The sequence below is a fragment of the Bos javanicus genome, chromosome 17 (genome assembly GCF_032452875.1).
Source record: "Bos javanicus breed banteng chromosome 17, ARS-OSU_banteng_1.0, whole genome shotgun sequence".
Taxonomy (NCBI): Eukaryota; Metazoa; Chordata; class Mammalia; order Artiodactyla; family Bovidae; genus Bos; species Bos javanicus.
The window spans coordinates 4,657,030-4,674,081 of record NC_083884.1 but is presented as its reverse complement, the minus strand read 5'-3'; the positions used below and the strand labels follow the sequence as shown (position 1 = coordinate 4,674,081).

The window sequence follows — 17,052 nt, the reverse complement described above, 5'->3', positions numbered from 1 at the left end:
GAATTAAATTTGCCCATTCCCGTCCGTTTTAGTTCACAGAAACGCTTTAGAAAACAGCTTGTTCTGTTTGTCTATGTGTCTGTTTCTGTTAGGGTTACCAAAGGGGAAAGGGCAGGGGATAAATCAGGAGTATGAGATTAACAGATACACACTGCTGTATATAAAAGAGATGAACAACAAAAATTTACAGAATAGCACAGAAAACTATACTCAGTATCTTGTAGTAATCTATAATGGAAAAGAATCTGAAAAAGAATGTGTGTGTGTGTATATGTGTGTGTGTGTGTATGTATATATATATGAGAATAACCTTGCTCTACATCTAAAGCTAACAATATTGTAGGTCAAGAGTAGTTCAATTAAAAAAAAAAACAGCTTTTTCATGTTCAGATTACTGATATCTAAATTCATCTGGGCACTTAGAGAAGTCACAGTTGTTTTTCTGAGAATAGCTACTGTATTGCATAAACGTGCTTGGTCCACCTGTGGTCGAGAATAAGACCTTCACTCCCAGTCTCCAGTTCACTTATTGTCTGTGTGAATTTCTGCTTTGGCTCACGTGTAGCATTTGGTCAAGACTCTTATTGCTGGAGACGTCTAGGACTGAATTACTTTTTCATGCTAACTTGTCTTAGAGCTGAAAGAGAGTGCAAAATGTATTTTGTATTTTGCAGGTTTAAAAATCATGTTTAAGTATTTTAACATATAGTAGCCTGGGAAAAGATGTGAAATCTTCAACTCATAGATGAGAAGCCATGCTTTGCTGTAAAGAGAAAGTTGGACCAGGGATAGGAAACATGAGCTTAATTACCAGCCTTTTCTTTTATAGGTTTTTGCAAGGCTGTTTAAACACTTGACTAAAGTTCTTTATAGCATGTGGACTGTGATATGATTAAATGTGTAAATCCAGTTATGGATTTTAAAATTCTTTAATGTGCAAATGAAACGACTTTTGAATGTAAGGTCCTGCTAGTGAGACTAGAAGGAGGGGACCGCTTTGCATGGTGTCGGCGTGTGGGTCCCAGGGTACCTGTCAGTGTTGGCTATGTGTGGAGTTAGAAAGCCGGGAGATGTCGCGGTTGCTGGGGGGCTCCGGGCTGGGCAGGTTGGCTGTCGCTCACCAGGAGGGGCAGACCATGCTGTGAACCGCTGGGGAGACCAAGGCAGATGCTGAGCTCCATCCTGAGTCACAGTTGGGGGGTGCCAGGGGTGGGGGCATGTGCAGGATAGCATTGCCTCAGATGGAAACAAGAGTCAGAAGCTCAGCAGAGGAGTCCAGGCCACAGATGCACAGGCTTGGGAAATGAATCAGTCAGACCACAGAAACCGACTCTGGCTGATTTAAGCAGAAAAGGAATTTATTGAAGAGATGTTGGGCAGCTGACAGAATCTCGAGGAAGTCTTAAGAACCTGGCTCAGAAAACAAACAAGCAGAAAGGGGACTTAGTAGCTCGAACCACAGCCAGAGTGTGTTCTGGAGGGAGACTGCCCGGCACTCCCCGGCCTACCGCCGGCCATGGTGCTCGTTCCCCCGAGACCCCCGGCCCACCGCGTGGCCATGGTGCTTGTTCCCCTGAGACCGCCCGCCTCCCACCGCCACTGCCCTGCAGGTGTATCTGCCCAAGTCTGGGTTGTATGCTGGCCCCCTGGCTGCAAGCAGGGCCACTGAAACTAGGACGGCTGGCCCTTGAACAACTCGAGTTTGAGCTGCGCTGCTGCTGCTACTGCTGCTAAGTCGCTTCAGTCGTGTCCGACTCTGTGTGACCCCATAGACGGAAGCCCATCAGGCTCCCCCGTCCCTGGGATTCTCCAGGCAAAAACACTGGAGTGGGTTGCCATTTCCTTCAAGTCCACGTAAACGTGCTTGCTTTCTATAAATATGGACTCCATGAGCCACGCTTGGTTGACTCTGGTGCAGAACCAAGAATATGGAGCAGATCCCCAGGACCAGCTGTAAAGTTACACACAGACTTGTGACTGTGTGTGGACAGAGCCCCGGAGCCCCATTGTTGTGCCAGGGTCACCCGTAACTGGCCCTTTTGCCAAAGCCCAGAAGGGGTGATATCTGGGAATGGGGTAAGGAAGCTCTGATGATGCTGAACAGTCAGAAGAACCCAGATGTCTCTATGGGAAGCATCACACTGTTGGTGATGGGTGAGCCTGGGGGTGAGGACTGAGGAAAGGGTGGCCTGGGAGAGGTGAGCAGGGGAAGAGGGCCTGGAGGGGAGCTGAGTGGGAACAGCCACAGGGGAGGGAGGAAGGCTGGGCAAGACTTCTAGGAACCACAGAAGGGCAGCTCAGGAAGGAGGAGCTGGCGGAGCGGGTAAGCCAGCTCAGCACTCAGGTCCCAGGTTGTTACCCTTGGCGACCTCGGCACAGCAGCCTCAGTGAGGGGAGGGGCGGGCTGTGGGAGAGAAGTGGGGTGGGGGGCAGATGGGGATGGGCTCTGGGCATGTGCTCACAGGCCCCTTCAGCCACCAAGTGGGCCTTGGCAGGTTGTTTAAACACTCAGCACATCTGTGTCTGTATGCATGAAAATGTGTAGTAATAGTCTCCATCGGTCTACCAGTATCCATGGGATAATCAGATGCTTGGCACAGCATCCTGTATGCTCTAAGTGTTCAATAAATGTGCGTGCTCCCAGTGGTATGTTCACCGGCAGTTTGACTGCAAAGGGCAGAAGGGGGATTGGAGCAGGTGTAGAGCATCAGGGCGTCTGCTCAAGTGAGGGGGCATGAGTTTCATGTGTGTAAGTGGAGGAGGAGGTGCGGGTAAGGAGATGGTGAAAGCCCTGGGGCGGGCAGGGCAGGATGGGGCTGGGAGGTGGGGGGTCGTCCTTGAGAGAGGAGCACCTCCTCTGTGGCTGGAAAAGGTCATCAGCAACTCACGGTACAGAATGACGTGGAGGACTTTGGTCCTGTCCTTGGAGTGCTTGACCACCAACCAGCCAGGTGGCTTAAAACCCCAGATCTCTTGTCAGGGAAAGTGTTATTTGCTCAGTCATGTTCGACTCTTTGCAACCCCGTGGACTGTATGTAGCCCACCAGTCTGTTGTGTCCTTGGAATTTCCAGACAAGAATCCTTGAGTGGGTTGCCATTCCTTTCTCCAGGGGATCTTCCTGACCCAGGGATTGAATCTAGGTTCCCCCTCATTGCAGGCAGATTCTTAACTGTCTGAGCCACCAGGGAAGCCTTGTCACTGAGGGTGCCTCCGATACACCACTATTGATGTTGCTCCAGGAACTTCCCTTGGCTTTGACCTTGAAGCCCAGGCCTTCTTTTAGTGGAAGAAACTAGGTGACTTCCTTGGTGCTGCAATGGCTAAGAGTTTGTGCTCCCACTGCAGGGGCCCGGTTCGATCCCTGGTCAGGGAACTAGATCCCACATACCGCAACTCAGACCTGGCGTGGCCAAATAAATAAATAATATTTTAAAAAAGAAGAAGCTAGGAAAATTGTGTCCTACCAAATGACTTTTTCTCCGTGGGAACTTAATGGGGAAGAATGTGGATTTCTGCCTCCATTTTTAAGTGGTTGCTTGCAAGTTAATTTACCAGGAAGAATGACATTTCTAACTTAAGTAGACATGCCTGTGTATTTCATATTTTTTCCTTTCAGTAAACTTCTGGGGAGAAGTATTTTTTTAATTTAAAGCAGAAAGTGACTGGTAGCACCATGATTATAATGTTATAACTCATGTAGTTACAGAACTCATTTCATCAGTCATGCAGCCTGGGCATTTGTGTTTCCACGGAAGGCCCTCAGACAGGTACGGGTGGGTCCCAGGAGTCCTCACGGCGGGCAGTGCTGCTGGTGGGAGCTGCAGGTCTTGCCCTGAAGCTGCCCATCTGACTGGGGGCTGCAGGAGGCTGGAGCTTCCTATATCCCTACAGGGTGGGTGCCAGGCCACTGCATAGAGGGCCAGAACTGAATTCCTCTGGGACCCCTGGGAATGGCAGCTGACTCTCAGAAATCCCTATTTCCTGCTCAGGGCCCAGGGGGATTAATAGTGCAGGAATCCCTACCTTCCGAGAGGTTTCCCAGCTCTGGGATCTGAATAGGTGCTCAGCTTCTTAATAAAAAAACAGCCCAGTAAGTGGCTCATTAAGGAGCTCATTAGCATAACCTGTTTTTCCTCAACACCTCAGCATCTAGACCGCTGCAGCCTTTTCATCCTTATCCAGTGCCTAAAGCCGTTGTCGTCAGTTCAGTTCAGTCGCTCAGTCCTGTCCGACTCTTTGCGACCCCATGAATCGCAGCACGCCAAAGCCATTGTCGTGGTTGACCTTAAAAAAAAAATGTGCTCTTTCTCTCCGCCCCTCCATTGAAACAGTTTGGCTATAAAAGGCAGCTGGCTGTAGGCGGGACTTCGAGAGGCAGATGAAAACCGGTCCATTTAGGAATGTGGACCACCAGGCAGCCCCACCGTCCCTTCGGTAGTCACTGCTGTTTCTAAGATCTCTGCTGGAAGGTGAGGTTCCTTCCTCCCTGGTTGGGGAGAATGCAGCCCCCACAGGCTTGTGGACTGCTGCGGTTTTCCCAGAGACCAGTGAGACCTGGAGGAGAAGGTCCAGTGCAGGCCCTGCAGACCTCACGTGCTGCGCCCACTCTCGGGGTCCAGGAGCCGTCTCAGGGCTGCCCCCATCCGCCCGCCCCTTCCTCCCTGCTCATGCGGCCTCCTGTCTCTGCACTCCGCACTCTGCCGCTTGCTTGGCACCACCAGATGCTCAGATGGCGTTCTTCAGAGTGACCTGTGCTTCTTGAATCTGTTGGCCTGGCTGGGGGCACCTCCAGGGTAGCTGTCTGTGGAGCCCCAGCCCTGAAGCCCTTTGTGACTCTTGCAGGAAGTTTGTCCTTCCCTCTCTTTGCACTGTCTTGATCTGTGAGTTTTGCCTGTTGGCACGTGAGCCTGGCCTTCTGCATCATGATCTGGAGGGGAGGCTCCTCTGAGCTGGCTGCGCCCCCCACCCCTTGCAGCCCGGTGCTCTGAACTCAGGGGGCTGCTAGACTGGAACCAGCCCCTGAGCCCTGACGCTTATTCCCAAGATGGGAGCCTTGGTTAGATAACACCTGTGAATGGCCAGAACAGTTGCTTAGAGTTAATTCATTTTTATACCTGTTACTGGGCTGAATTTTTTAAAGGGTGTGCCTGATATTGGCAGATGGATATAATTTTCCTAGATGTAATTTACACCTGAGCCCTTTTCTAAGGATCTTGGCACATCCATCCCATCCCCCTTGAGGAGGAGACCGAGGAGACCAAGCCTTGTTTCACATAGGAGCTCTTGGCTGGGACCTTCTCATTTCACTTCTCATTTCCAGGGGAATTTTTTCCTCTCATACTAGCCACTTTTTCGAACTGTGTTTCTTTATTTCATATACAGAGATAAATGATGGCCAAAGTTTAAAAAAAAAAAAAAAGAGAAGATAAAGTCAGATACTGTTAGGTAAAGACACTCTTTCATAACAGCATGTGTGGAATTCCTTGTCCACATGTCCTGCAGCTGAGGAAGGCATGGCTCTTTGCAGGAGGTGGACGTCTGCAGAAAAAGTGGGGGTGGACAAGGGGGTCCCTACACCCCGAGCCTTGCCTCGGGTTGCTGTCACTGTCCTGTTTTGGCCCCGTGCCTGTCCCTGCTGTAGGTGCACAGTCGGCTCTCCTGCTACACACTCTGTTTGTGTAACTTAATCCAGTTTCCAGATTGTAAAAGTCAGTTGAGCTAAAACTGACCGAAGGAGAAAGATGTATCTGTTCTGTGATTTTTAGAAGAAATAGTGACATGGTTTTATTTCTCCATTCTAAGATCTCTGACTTCTTTGAAGCTAGAGAAATGATGGCTGTTTCCACCCTTTTGCTTTAGGTTGACTCTTAAATGTCTTACTTTCACTGGGTATGAAGAACTTCCTGATTGTGCGCTTTAGTGAACTCTGTTGTGGTGTAAGACAGCCCAGGTTTCTGTTTCGCTTGTTCTATTCACAGGTAATCACTGCTGCTCCATTTGGGACTTCTAAATCCCAGGGTCAGCTCTGCCCGAAGCTCAGCTGGCCTCTGCATCTGTTGCCAGTGCTTTTTCTGTTAGACGAGAGTCATCCTCTTGGTAACACGATCTCATAGGTATTGCGTTCTGTGCCAGGCATGACGCAAAGGCATCATCCTTTCATTTTAACCTCCTGAAAACTGTAAGCAGATCCTGTCGTCGTTTTCATATTGCGGTACTAAGTGACCAGTTCGTTCAGTACTAAACAGTGACGGCTCCAGAGCCTCTGCCTCTCCTGGCAGGCGAGACTACCTTGGCTCCTTGGGTAGGTCACAAGAACTTGGATAGGCTTGAACTCCGTACAGGGTTCATGTTTCTGACCCAGACAGATCTGCATTGGAGTTTTGGCTCTTCCTCTTAGTAGCTATGTGATCTTGGGTGAATTACTTAAATCCTCCAAAGCTTGTCTTCATTCAGAAGTTGTGTATGAAGTCTTGACGATAAATTCGCCTTCAGTATGCAAGGCATGAGGTAGACTGTCATTGACTCTTCTACTTTTTACTAGTACATTAGCCTGACTTTTCTAAGGTAATTTTTGGCATGTGAAGTTGCCTGTTTTCCTTTCTTTCTGGAATGCTGAGCCCTGGCCAGCTCGGTCTGTAGAAGGGGTGACTGTGGTGCTTCTGATGTTGGCAACTCTTTATGACCATTGGCCTCCTGTGGCTTTTCAAAACATTTCTGGAGGCAGCTGGGTGTGTTTGTGGCCTGTTTTTGCAAGCACATCATGGAGTTAGTCCTGGCCTTTTAGGGTTTGAGAACGCCCAGTAAATAGCATACCTCTTACCTGCCTGACATGGACACAAGGAAAGAAGTTGGCAGATGGGAGACTGAAGTGTCACCTTTATTATTAATAAAGATGATGCTGGATGTAGAATAAAGGAGATACAGATAAGAGAACAGAGATGGGATTCTAAGGCGAGAGGATGGAGGAAGCGAAGCTTACATGCAGTCAGAAAAGGGGAGGGAGGAGAGGCTGCAGTCGGGATCCTTCATGTGAGGTGAGGGTTTAGACGGGGTCTCTGGTCTCTGCACTGTTGCACCTTCAAGACAGTCGGGAGCCGGCCTGCTTCGGGTCATGGCAGTTCTGGGGGCCGGCAGGCGTGGAGCTCAAATGTCCACTCCTCCAGCCTCTGGATTGTGCTCGGCGCAGGGCTACTTGTGGGAGGAGGAAATGGAAAGATTGTTATTTGGGAAAACTTGTCTGTTTGAAAACAGCTATGTATGCTACATTTAGGAGCTTCCTCTAAGTATTTTTGGAATACATGGATTTTAAGATCTTGTATGACTCTGAAGTAAGTCAGAGAAACACAAATATATGATATATGGGAAATCTTAAAAAAATGATGCAAATGGACTTATTAATATTTATGAAACAGAAACAGACTCACAGAGCACAGTTATGGATACCAGAGGGGAAGGTTGTGGGCAGGGATAGATTGGGAGTTTGGGATTAACATGTACATACCGCTAGATTTAAAATGGATTAAAAAATTACTTAAAAAGTTACATGACAGTTAATAGTTTCTTGATACACATATTTTATATTATATATGCTATATATTTGTATGTAGTTTTTATATTTTATGTATTTATATATATCATTATGGCTTATTTTTAATGTGTCTTTTGGGGTATATTAATTTCTGGTTTTTGATTCTGAAGGAAAATGAAATCATAATAATGATTGACAACTGCTGAAAATATGACCTGTTGTGTGATATTTTATTTGATTTGTTAATCTTAAAGATACAGACTTGATGATGGTTTCAGTCTGAAGGGGCAACCCTTGCTCCCAGTCCTTTTCCTGTTATAACTTGTCTAATGAAAGTAGAGGGCAGAGCTCCTTCCCTCTCCAGCCCCTACCCTCAACTCGCATGTGTTTTTTTCTTGATTTGGGGCTTGTGAAAATAGATATGTTTCCTGAATTCATCCAGAAATGAAGCCTAATCAGAATTAAATCTATCTCCATTTTTTATCTGAATGCTTATAAAAGCTGTGTATTAACCATAATCTAAGAGTATCTTGGGCTTCCCTGGTGGCTCAGTAGTATCAGTAGCATCCGCCTGCCAATGCAGCAGGAGACTCTGGTTGATCGGGAAGATCCCCTGGAGAAGGAAATGGCAACCCATTCCAGTATTCTTGCTGGAAAATTCCATGGACAGAGGAGCCTAGTGGGCTACAGTCCATGGGGTAGCAAGAGAGTCAGACACACGTTGGTGACTTAAATTTTTGCAGCTGTAGAATTATATTAGACTTTAAATAATTTAACTGTTAACATTTTACCATTTAAGATCTAGCTGAAACTCATGTTTTAGGGAGTAAAATTATACCTCGTGAGAGCTATCAGCGTAAGTATATAGCCTCTTAACTTGGCATTCAACAAAAGCATACAACAAACGAAAGTTAATCTGTGTTTTCTTTTCTTTTTAGCTTCTCAGACAAGCTATTTAGTGGAAAAGGCTTACATTTTCAGCCATCAGTTCTAGATTTTGGAGTTCAGTAAGTATTTTCTCCTTATAATTTTTAGCAATTTATTACTTAAACTATTTGCTTTCAGGATATTTTTTATATATGTATGATACTAAATATATTTTAAATAGATAATATCAAGAGATACTGTTCCTAGAACTTGTTGAAAGGAACTTTTTTGTGAAAAGGAGAGTATGAGCATTGTTTTAGTCCTTTCTTTAGTTTTTAATAAATATGTGTTATAATTTAAGTCTGTGGTATTATATCCTTGTTTTTCTGAAATAAAGCAGGCTATTTTTTAATGGAAAACTCTACATATCAATGGTTTCTGAATTTTTAAAATTAGGTTCACTTACGCACTTGTTTTTACTACTCCTTGTACTTTGGGATTCAAAACTGTACTGTGTTAGTTATTGTGATTGGGGTTTTGGGAACAGGTGGGGAAGGCGGAGTGGAAGCTGTAATTCCTTACAGTATCTTGTTGGGAGCCATGAGATGAAAGGGGTGATCTGAGTGTCAGGTGAGGGACTGATTTGGGAACTCAGAAATTAAGGAAGAGAAGGATGAAGTTGTTCTCAGGAGGGAACTTCAGGACTCATGCTGGTTGTAGTGAAGTTTAAGATGTGAAGTGTTCCACTCACTGGATGTAGAATTTTGCTGTACTGAACAGATTCAGTTTCATGTTAATAGAGTTTCAAGGTGAAAGTAAAAGAGTGTTTCAGGATTAAAAACTCTGCTTGTTTTAGCATCCTGCAACATCAGTTTTATGAAGAACTTTTTAGAGTTGCAAAAAAAGTTATGTGAGTGAAATAACCGTGGTGCTGGAGAGCATCTGGGGTGAGTTAGTGGCGCTCGCCTGGCGTGTCCTCCTTCATTTCGTCTGGTTTCCTTCTGATCGTCAGAAGATCAGAGCTGCAGTGAAGACTAGTGAATTTTAAATTTAGAAGTACATTGTTGAACTTTTTAAGGAGAGTGTATAAGAGGAAGACGCGATAAAAGTGCAAAGGGAATTTGCTGTATTTATAAGATTCTAGGTGTCTGCTTTTTTGTTTTTGAATTTTTATATTTTTACTCAAGTAAAGAATGAGGTTTTTATAATAAAACCTCATCAGTGTCAATTTCCAAGAAATTATTGTACTTCTGTCAAAAGTATGGTTAAGAGAACTCTTAATGCAGGACCTACTTGCATATTATAGACTGGTAGATATTGTAAGAGGGATAGCAGTAAATACAGTTAGACTGTGATAGCAATTCCAGTTCATGGGACACTGGCTGTCTGTAGTATATTTACTCTGTCAGTATAAAAATCCTGCAGTCGGTGCCCATGGATGGGTGTATGCATTGTCTGCATGTGTTACTTAGCGCTGCGCATCAGTTTCTGGTTCTGATAGCTGTAAGTCATGTTGAAAAGAAATGTTTAAAGTTTTTGACGTGAAAATGTTAATAAGTTTTAGACTTGGATCACCTTTGGATGATTCAGTTTTGTTTATGTAGTAGTTTACAATTCTAAAAGGCAATCTTATCTCTTGTGAGTTGAGTCTTACATCAATCCTGGTAGGTTGTGGAGAAGAATTGATGCTTTTGAACTGTGGTGTTGAAGACTCTTGAGAGTCCCTTGGACTGCAAGGAGATCCAACCAGTCCATTCTGAAGGAGATCAGCCCTGGGATTTCTTTGGAAGGAATGATGCTAAAGCTGAAACTCCAGTACTTTGGCCACCTCATGCGAAGAGTTGACTCATTGGAAAAGACTCTGATGCTGGGAGGGATTGGGGGCAGGAGGAGAAGGGGATGACAGAGGATGAGATGGCTGGATGGCATCACTGACTCAATGGACGTGAGTCTGAGTGAACTTGGTGATGGACAGGGAGGCCTGGCGTGCTGCGATTCATGGGGTCGCAAAGAGTCGGACACGACTGAGCGACTGAACTGAACTGAACTGAGGATAGTGGAGATAGGTGTTATCTGAAAGAGAATTATTTCCAAATATCTCTATATTTGAGCATGTACTATAGATGCTCATATATTTGGGCTGAGAAATAATGCATTTTTCCCCAAGGTTGTTGGTTATTTCCCTAGAAGTGGCAATAAACCTTGATTTCTAAGCCAGTATGCTCTCTGCTATTTTTCTCATAACTGAGATCTAGGATATGGTTATGGGAACATTATTTTTTGCTAAAGTTTAAAACAGTCATTCAGTGATAACAAAATACAGCCCCCAAAATTAGTCAGGTTTTATCTTACTTCTAACAAATGGCCCAATTTATAGGCATTGCTGCTGCTGCTGCTAAGTTGCTTCAGTCGTGTCCGACTCTGTGCGACCCCATAGATGGCTGCCCACCAAGCTCCTCTGTCCATGGGATTCTCCAGGCAAGAACACTGGAGTGGGTTGCCATTTCCTCCTCCAATGCATGAAAGTGAAAAATCAAAGTGAAGTCGCTCAGTCGGGTCCGACTCTTAGCAACCCCATGGACCGCAGCCTAACAGGCTCCTCCGTCCATGGGATTTTCCAGGCAAGAGTACTGGAGTGGGGTGCCATTGTCTTCTCCAATTATAAGGCATTAGACACACTTTAACCAGCACGTTCTCCTCATTTCTTGTCTGCCCTAGGTCAAGTTTTGCTATTGTTTATTTGACATTGACCTTGAGCAAACCTCATCCCTTCTCACAGCTCTAGTTTCTCTCTAGGATACAGAATCAGGATCATGTTATTCTGTTACCCTCTGCCTGCTTCTTAGGGTTTATTTTAAGGGTTAATATTCTTCTGGTCCTGAGATTAAAAGTGCTAATCATTCATAAGAAATTCTAATCATTCTTTTGTAGTATTAAATTAATAGAGTATCTTCCAGTTGTCACTTGTGAAGGAAATTCTTATCCTCATGACACTTTTAAAAATAGAGTTAAAAAAAAATAGGATAAAAATAGCACAGTGGTAACTAGGTTTTGGCCAGCATTTTCTGTTAGGTCTGCTGAGGTTTCTGGGGGACATAGCTACTGGACTCTGCAACATGGCAGTTTTGTGTTGCTCTGGGAGACATTTGTGTCTTTTGAAACGAAAAATCTTGTATTGCAACAATGTGAATGAGATAAGTATTAGTAACTTTGCTGATTGATTCATATTATTCACTGAAAAACCCAAAATCATGGAAGTTTTTACTTGATTTATTTGAGGAGAAAGGCAGAAATGATCCCAGTACTCCTGAGCTAGGGCTTTCTGAGGTGACCTGCTATATATGATAGTATAGACATTTTTTAGTTGTATTATTTAAGAACACTCTAAAAAAATCAAAGTTTTAATCACACTGATATGTATTTTGTTTGTTACTGGTTGTTAAGGACTTTTAAAATACATATTGGACATATTAAGCCTTCAGTTAAGACTTGTGATGAAAAGTAGGAGGAAAAGTTGAAAGAAAAACTTCAAGGAATTGATGGCAAATACAGTATTTTGAAAACCCCATTGTTTGTAAGAGAAAGAGTATGCATTTAATTTTTCCTAAAGCATACATTTTTAATGTCAGAAATTGGAACGCAATCAGAGAAACACACATATAGTGTAGATGATTTTTTGCTGAATTTAGAAATATGGTTGTATTTCTGGGCCGTACTGATGAGAACTGTCTATTTGGGTCTCTGCCACGGAGGGTGTTAAAACTAGAGAGATGACTTCAGTGAAGTTTTTTCTGGCTATCTGTTTATCAGAATACTTAACTAGAGTGAATTTGGTATTGGGTGGTAGGGATCAGAGTAGATTATTCCAGGAAACGTTGCAGGTAGCTCCAGGTAGGTGGGCCAGAAACCAGTCCCTTTCCTCTTGCAGTTCTTTGTGAGAGTCCGCCTTGTAGACAGAGATCTTTGCTGAAAAGATTTGGCATCAGGGTCTCCTGATTAGGGTATTTGCTGAAGAACAGAAACTCTTACTGTGAGGGTCATGGAAAGTTTTGAAAGTATATATAAAACTTTTGTGTGCATATTTTGGATGGAGGAGCCAAAGCTTTCATTAGAGTTTTTTGAAAGACTCATGATTTAAATGGATAAGAGCCAAAGCTAGAAAGTGCTGCAGAGTTTTCATTTTTCTCAGAAGAATGGTGTTTAATGATTAAGTTTCCTTTTATAAGACTTAATAAAGTCTCTTTGCTAGTTAAAATCCATTCCCCACAAAAGTCTATTTAAATTTATTACTCAGTAAATGAACCCTAAGAAGATTGGATTTTTCTGTGAGTACAGTTTCTTTTCTAAATATATTTTCATTCAAATTAGAGACCATGTCAGACAGGTACCTAGATCCCTCTAGGTGGTTTTTGCAAGCATTTAACAGCCTGTGCGTGCTAAGTCGCTTCAGTTGTGTCTGACTCTTTGCGACTTTGGACTGTAGCCGGCCAGGCTTCTCTGTCTGTGGGATTTTCCAAGCAAGCATACTGGAGTGGGTTGCTCTGCTCTCCTCCAGGGGAACTTCCTGACCCAGGGATCGAACCCCAGTCTCTTAAGTCTCCTGCATTAGAAGGCAGGTTTTTTACCACTAGCGCCACCTGGGAAGCCTGTTTAATGGCCTAGAGGGTTGAATTCTTCTAAAACAAAAATCAGTGGGGTGCTGCTGTGGGTTGGCATAAAGGTCTTACAAAAGAAAGAATTAAAAAAGTTTTTTGGACTCTTTGTGGATAGAATTAGCAATAGGATCATTCTATTAGCAATAGGATTGTTTTTAACTGTGTAATGAAGATCAACAGCTTTCTGTGTTAGAGTGTGTATACGTATGTATATATGTATTGATGGGTGGGTGAATGGATAGATATTTTGTTTATAACCATACAATCCCTGGCATTTTCTTCTCTTTCCCCTCCTAGGTTCCTGGGACAGCCTACAGCAAAGATTCTCTATGCTTATAACCCAAGCAGGGAGAGTGAGGTTGTAGTCAATTCCGTGTTTACAGCCGCGAGACATTTCCATGTGCCTCCTGTTCACTGCAGGGTGAGTGTAGACCAGCTCTTGGAAGCTAAGCTGTGGCGGGCTGCCAGCTGTTCTTGCTTTCTTTGGCCTGCAGTTTTTTTTTACTTTCTGCTGCCTGTCTCTCCGTTTTCTGCTACCCAAGCTCTTTCCTTCTGTGTGTTTGCTTTAGCATTTATTTTTTCAGTTGTTCAGATTCATAATTTTGTGGTTGTTGATATTCATGTGGAAAGAAAAGCATGTATATTCAATATGACTTTTTCGTAGTTAAAGAAACTTAATATTGCTTATCTCATGATGGCTACAAATGCTGAAGCATGTAGTAACTAGTCAAGTTTATAGTGGTGATCTTTTTACCCGGCCAGCCTACTAGACTGTTTTCTTAGTATAGGTCTAAGAGAGAGTGAGTGGTTCCTTGTGAAGCTCATTTGCATCAACACAGAGCTCCAAACCCTTGTCTTCCAATAGTTTTAATTTTAGTAATTCAGTTTACCTTTAATTTTTAATGAAAATCCAGGTTCCTAGTAGAGTTTATTTATTTTCCTTACTATGTCTCTGTGATACCCGCTTCTTAAAAATAATACTGGGACTCAGGAAGTGGTGTAAGGGGGAGCCTGGTATCTTGTTCATCGCACTCCGTCCAGATGAGTGCCGTCCTGGCTTTTATTAAGCAGCAGCATATTTGTATACTGGTGGTTCTGTTTACTTAAGTAGAAAAAGAACTGTGTAGATACTGGCCCTTGAACACGAGGATGAGGAAGAGGAGGGAAGAGAAAAGATGTGGGACACGTGACTCCAGCTGGTTGAGAGTGGTCTTGCCCTAAGTCCACGGTGTTTCTGATATTTTCTGTTAGATTTTTGGGTGTTGATCTGTATGGATGTTCTCAGGGATCCATGATATGTATAAATCGAGGGTGCAAGAATATGCCAATATCTGGAATTGTAAAAAAAAGAAATCTGTGAAAGATAATTCATCAAAGAAGGGCCATTCCAAGTGGTTAATGAAGTGCCTTTCTTTCAGGTAATTCCAGCAATGGGGAAAACTTCCTTCAGAATTATTTTCTTACCCACTGAAGAAGGAAGCATTGAAAGTTCCTTATTTATTAATACCTCCTCACACGGAGTCCTCTCTTATCATGTAAGTAGCTTTTTCTTTTGGTCATATAATTTGGCTGCTGATTTAATGAGGGTGTTTGGAGATTAAAGGAAAAAAAGCCTTTTGGAAATGTCGCCCCCTGGTTTGTGTCATTCAAATGTAAGGCTGCTTAGTTGGTGTTCAGCTCAGCAGCCTGCCTCCTTCCACTGTCACGGGCCGCTGTCCATCCTGCAGAGTGCAGGGCTGGAACGCACCTTGGATCTTGAGAGGTGATGGAACAAAACAGAGAAATGCACTGCACAGTTTTCTAGTGTGAAATATAGTGGGGTTTCAAAGCTCACGCCCTCCACCTCAAGCAGTCCAGGGCTGGGGGCTGTGAGTGCCTCTGGAAATTTTGCCCCCTCCTCTGCTGGGCTCAGGACTGTTTCTGCTTGTTGGGAGAGGGTTGTGGGCTTGGAGGCCAGTCCTCAGGGGCTCCTTGTTCTAGCAAAGCCCGGGTAGGCGGGGTGGCAGGGGCGGGGAGGGAAGGACAGGAGTCTATTTATTCACAAAAACAGTCAGAAATCTTTATCTTAAGTGGTATCTGTGACATCTTTCATTTAAGTGCCAAGACCTAGCATTTTTGTGGCTAAGTCTAACTAAATTCCATTAAACTTTTGTTCCATTCAGAAGAGCTGTCTATTTCTGTAAAGATTTGCTACAGTGAGAAACACTCAGCTTAAATACAGCAACTTTTGTTGGCAATTTTTTAAGTAGACAAAGATAAGTATAATAATTGGATAGTCTTGAAGGCCAAGTTGAGGAACACAAATTTCCTTTGGAAAAGTATTTCAGTGTTGTGTCAAATGTGTTTTGAAACTCAGTTTTTTTGTTTTTTTCTTTTTCTGCAGGTATCTGGATTTGGTACTCGCGTAATGTCTGCAAAAGGGTCTGCAGAGCAGCTTCCGAATGCTTACTTTCTGCTTCCACAGGTCCAGACTGTTCAGCTTTCTCAAACACAGGTGATTTTAGTAGTACCTTTATTTTGAATGCTGGTAAACACCCAACTTTGGAGCCTCTACATTTTGGTGTCTGATGAAGAGGACAAACAGCCCTTTTTACATAGTCAGAATTGGGATTTTTAACGTGTTCTGCTCTTGGGGAAAATCCTGGTACATAGGGAAATAACATGCGTGTGTAAAGTGTCAGAGGAGTCCGTGTACTCCTTTGTAATGGCTGTGTACTTCATGGTGCTGATATTTCATAGTTGCTCAGCCCTGTTGGTCATCTGCAGTGGGTCCCGGTTTTCATTGTGGTCATTAGCAGGTGTACATATTTTACAGCTTTCTTTGGTTTTCTTTTGGACTACCTGTTTTGTTGGGGTGTATTTTTTAAAAAGGATTCTGTAGTTAAAGACTGTGCACTGTTCTGTACAGCTTGTTAATCTTGCCAGAGTGCTCTTCAGGAAGCCAGACCCTCCCTGGTCCCCACTAATGACCTTCCTGCAAATATCTTCCCTCCCCACCTGCCTCCAGTCCTGCCTGGGTGTGGCTCACCAGAAAGAAGGGTTTCCCATGTCTTAGTAGGTATATGTAATGGTACCTTAAAATTCTTTTAATATACATTTCATGAATAGCTTATAGGGTTGTCCATTTTTCCCTTTGATTATTTATATTTCTTTGTGCGGACAACTGTTGACATTCCAAAAGCTCTTGACTCAACATATTATGAATATATGTTACTCCTTATATACTACTTACTACTACTTCCTTACTGCTACTACTACTTACTACTACACTGCTCTTTCTTCTAATGAGTAAATAAAGCCCACTGCTTGGACTTCTGTAGGTCTTTGTATCCAGGCTTTCCTTCACCATCTGCCTCACTGAGCCTCTGCTCTCGGCCAGGTAATGGTCTGGCACTTCTGTCTCAATGGAGCTCTCATTCCAGTGGGGAGACAAAAAAAATTAATTTACTTGTAATGTCTGGGCAGTTTGCCACAAAATATGTTATTCTTAGGGATTTAAAATATTACTACTATTTTCATTTTTTATAAAATGAAATAGCCCTTCCTCAGAATTGTAAGGAAGATTTAATTTGCAAATTTGGATTTGCTGTAAGTCCCCAAACCAGTGGACTGTACTGAAAGGTTTTAGCCAGAGACTGCGCTGATCTGACCTGCATTCTGTTAAGGGCTTGGGAGGCCTGGAGAAAGTTCACTTTGCATGTGCTGACAGCAAGGGCTTTTCCTGTGAGCACTTTCAGCCTTATCTTGGGGCTGTCCTTTGGTGGCGGGAGATGGGGGAGTGAGATGGGCCAGGTTTCTCTGCTGACTGCGAGTGAGAGCTCTGAATGCCTGGTGCCATGCTAGTGGTGATAAAAGCATTAAAAGCAAGGCGAGTGTTCAGATCTCCTCAGTTAATGGAGTTGATTAAAGGATACATGGTGTTAGGGGCCTCGGAGAGAGGCCTTGGTTCGGTGAGAGCTTGCCTGTCATCCGCTGTGTCTGGCAGAGCCCAGCCTTCCTTT

At 43.8% G+C, this 17,052-nt stretch overlaps 1 protein-coding gene across 5 annotated transcripts in view; it reads left to right on the top strand.

Annotated features, from left to right (window-relative positions):
- The window catches only part of TMEM131L (transmembrane 131 like), a 173,976-nt gene that overhangs the window by 80,713 nt on the left and 76,211 nt on the right, over positions 1-17,052 (top strand). For all 5 annotated transcript variants that reach the window (XM_061383936.1, XM_061383938.1, XM_061383939.1 and 2 more), the window contains exons 4-7: positions 8,468-8,536; positions 13,349-13,472; positions 14,470-14,586; positions 15,435-15,545. In XM_061383936.1, the coding sequence (XP_061239920.1) occupies positions 8,468-8,536; positions 13,349-13,472; positions 14,470-14,586; positions 15,435-15,545 (421 nt within the window). The remainder of the gene's footprint in view (positions 1-8,467; positions 8,537-13,348; positions 13,473-14,469; positions 14,587-15,434; positions 15,546-17,052) is intronic.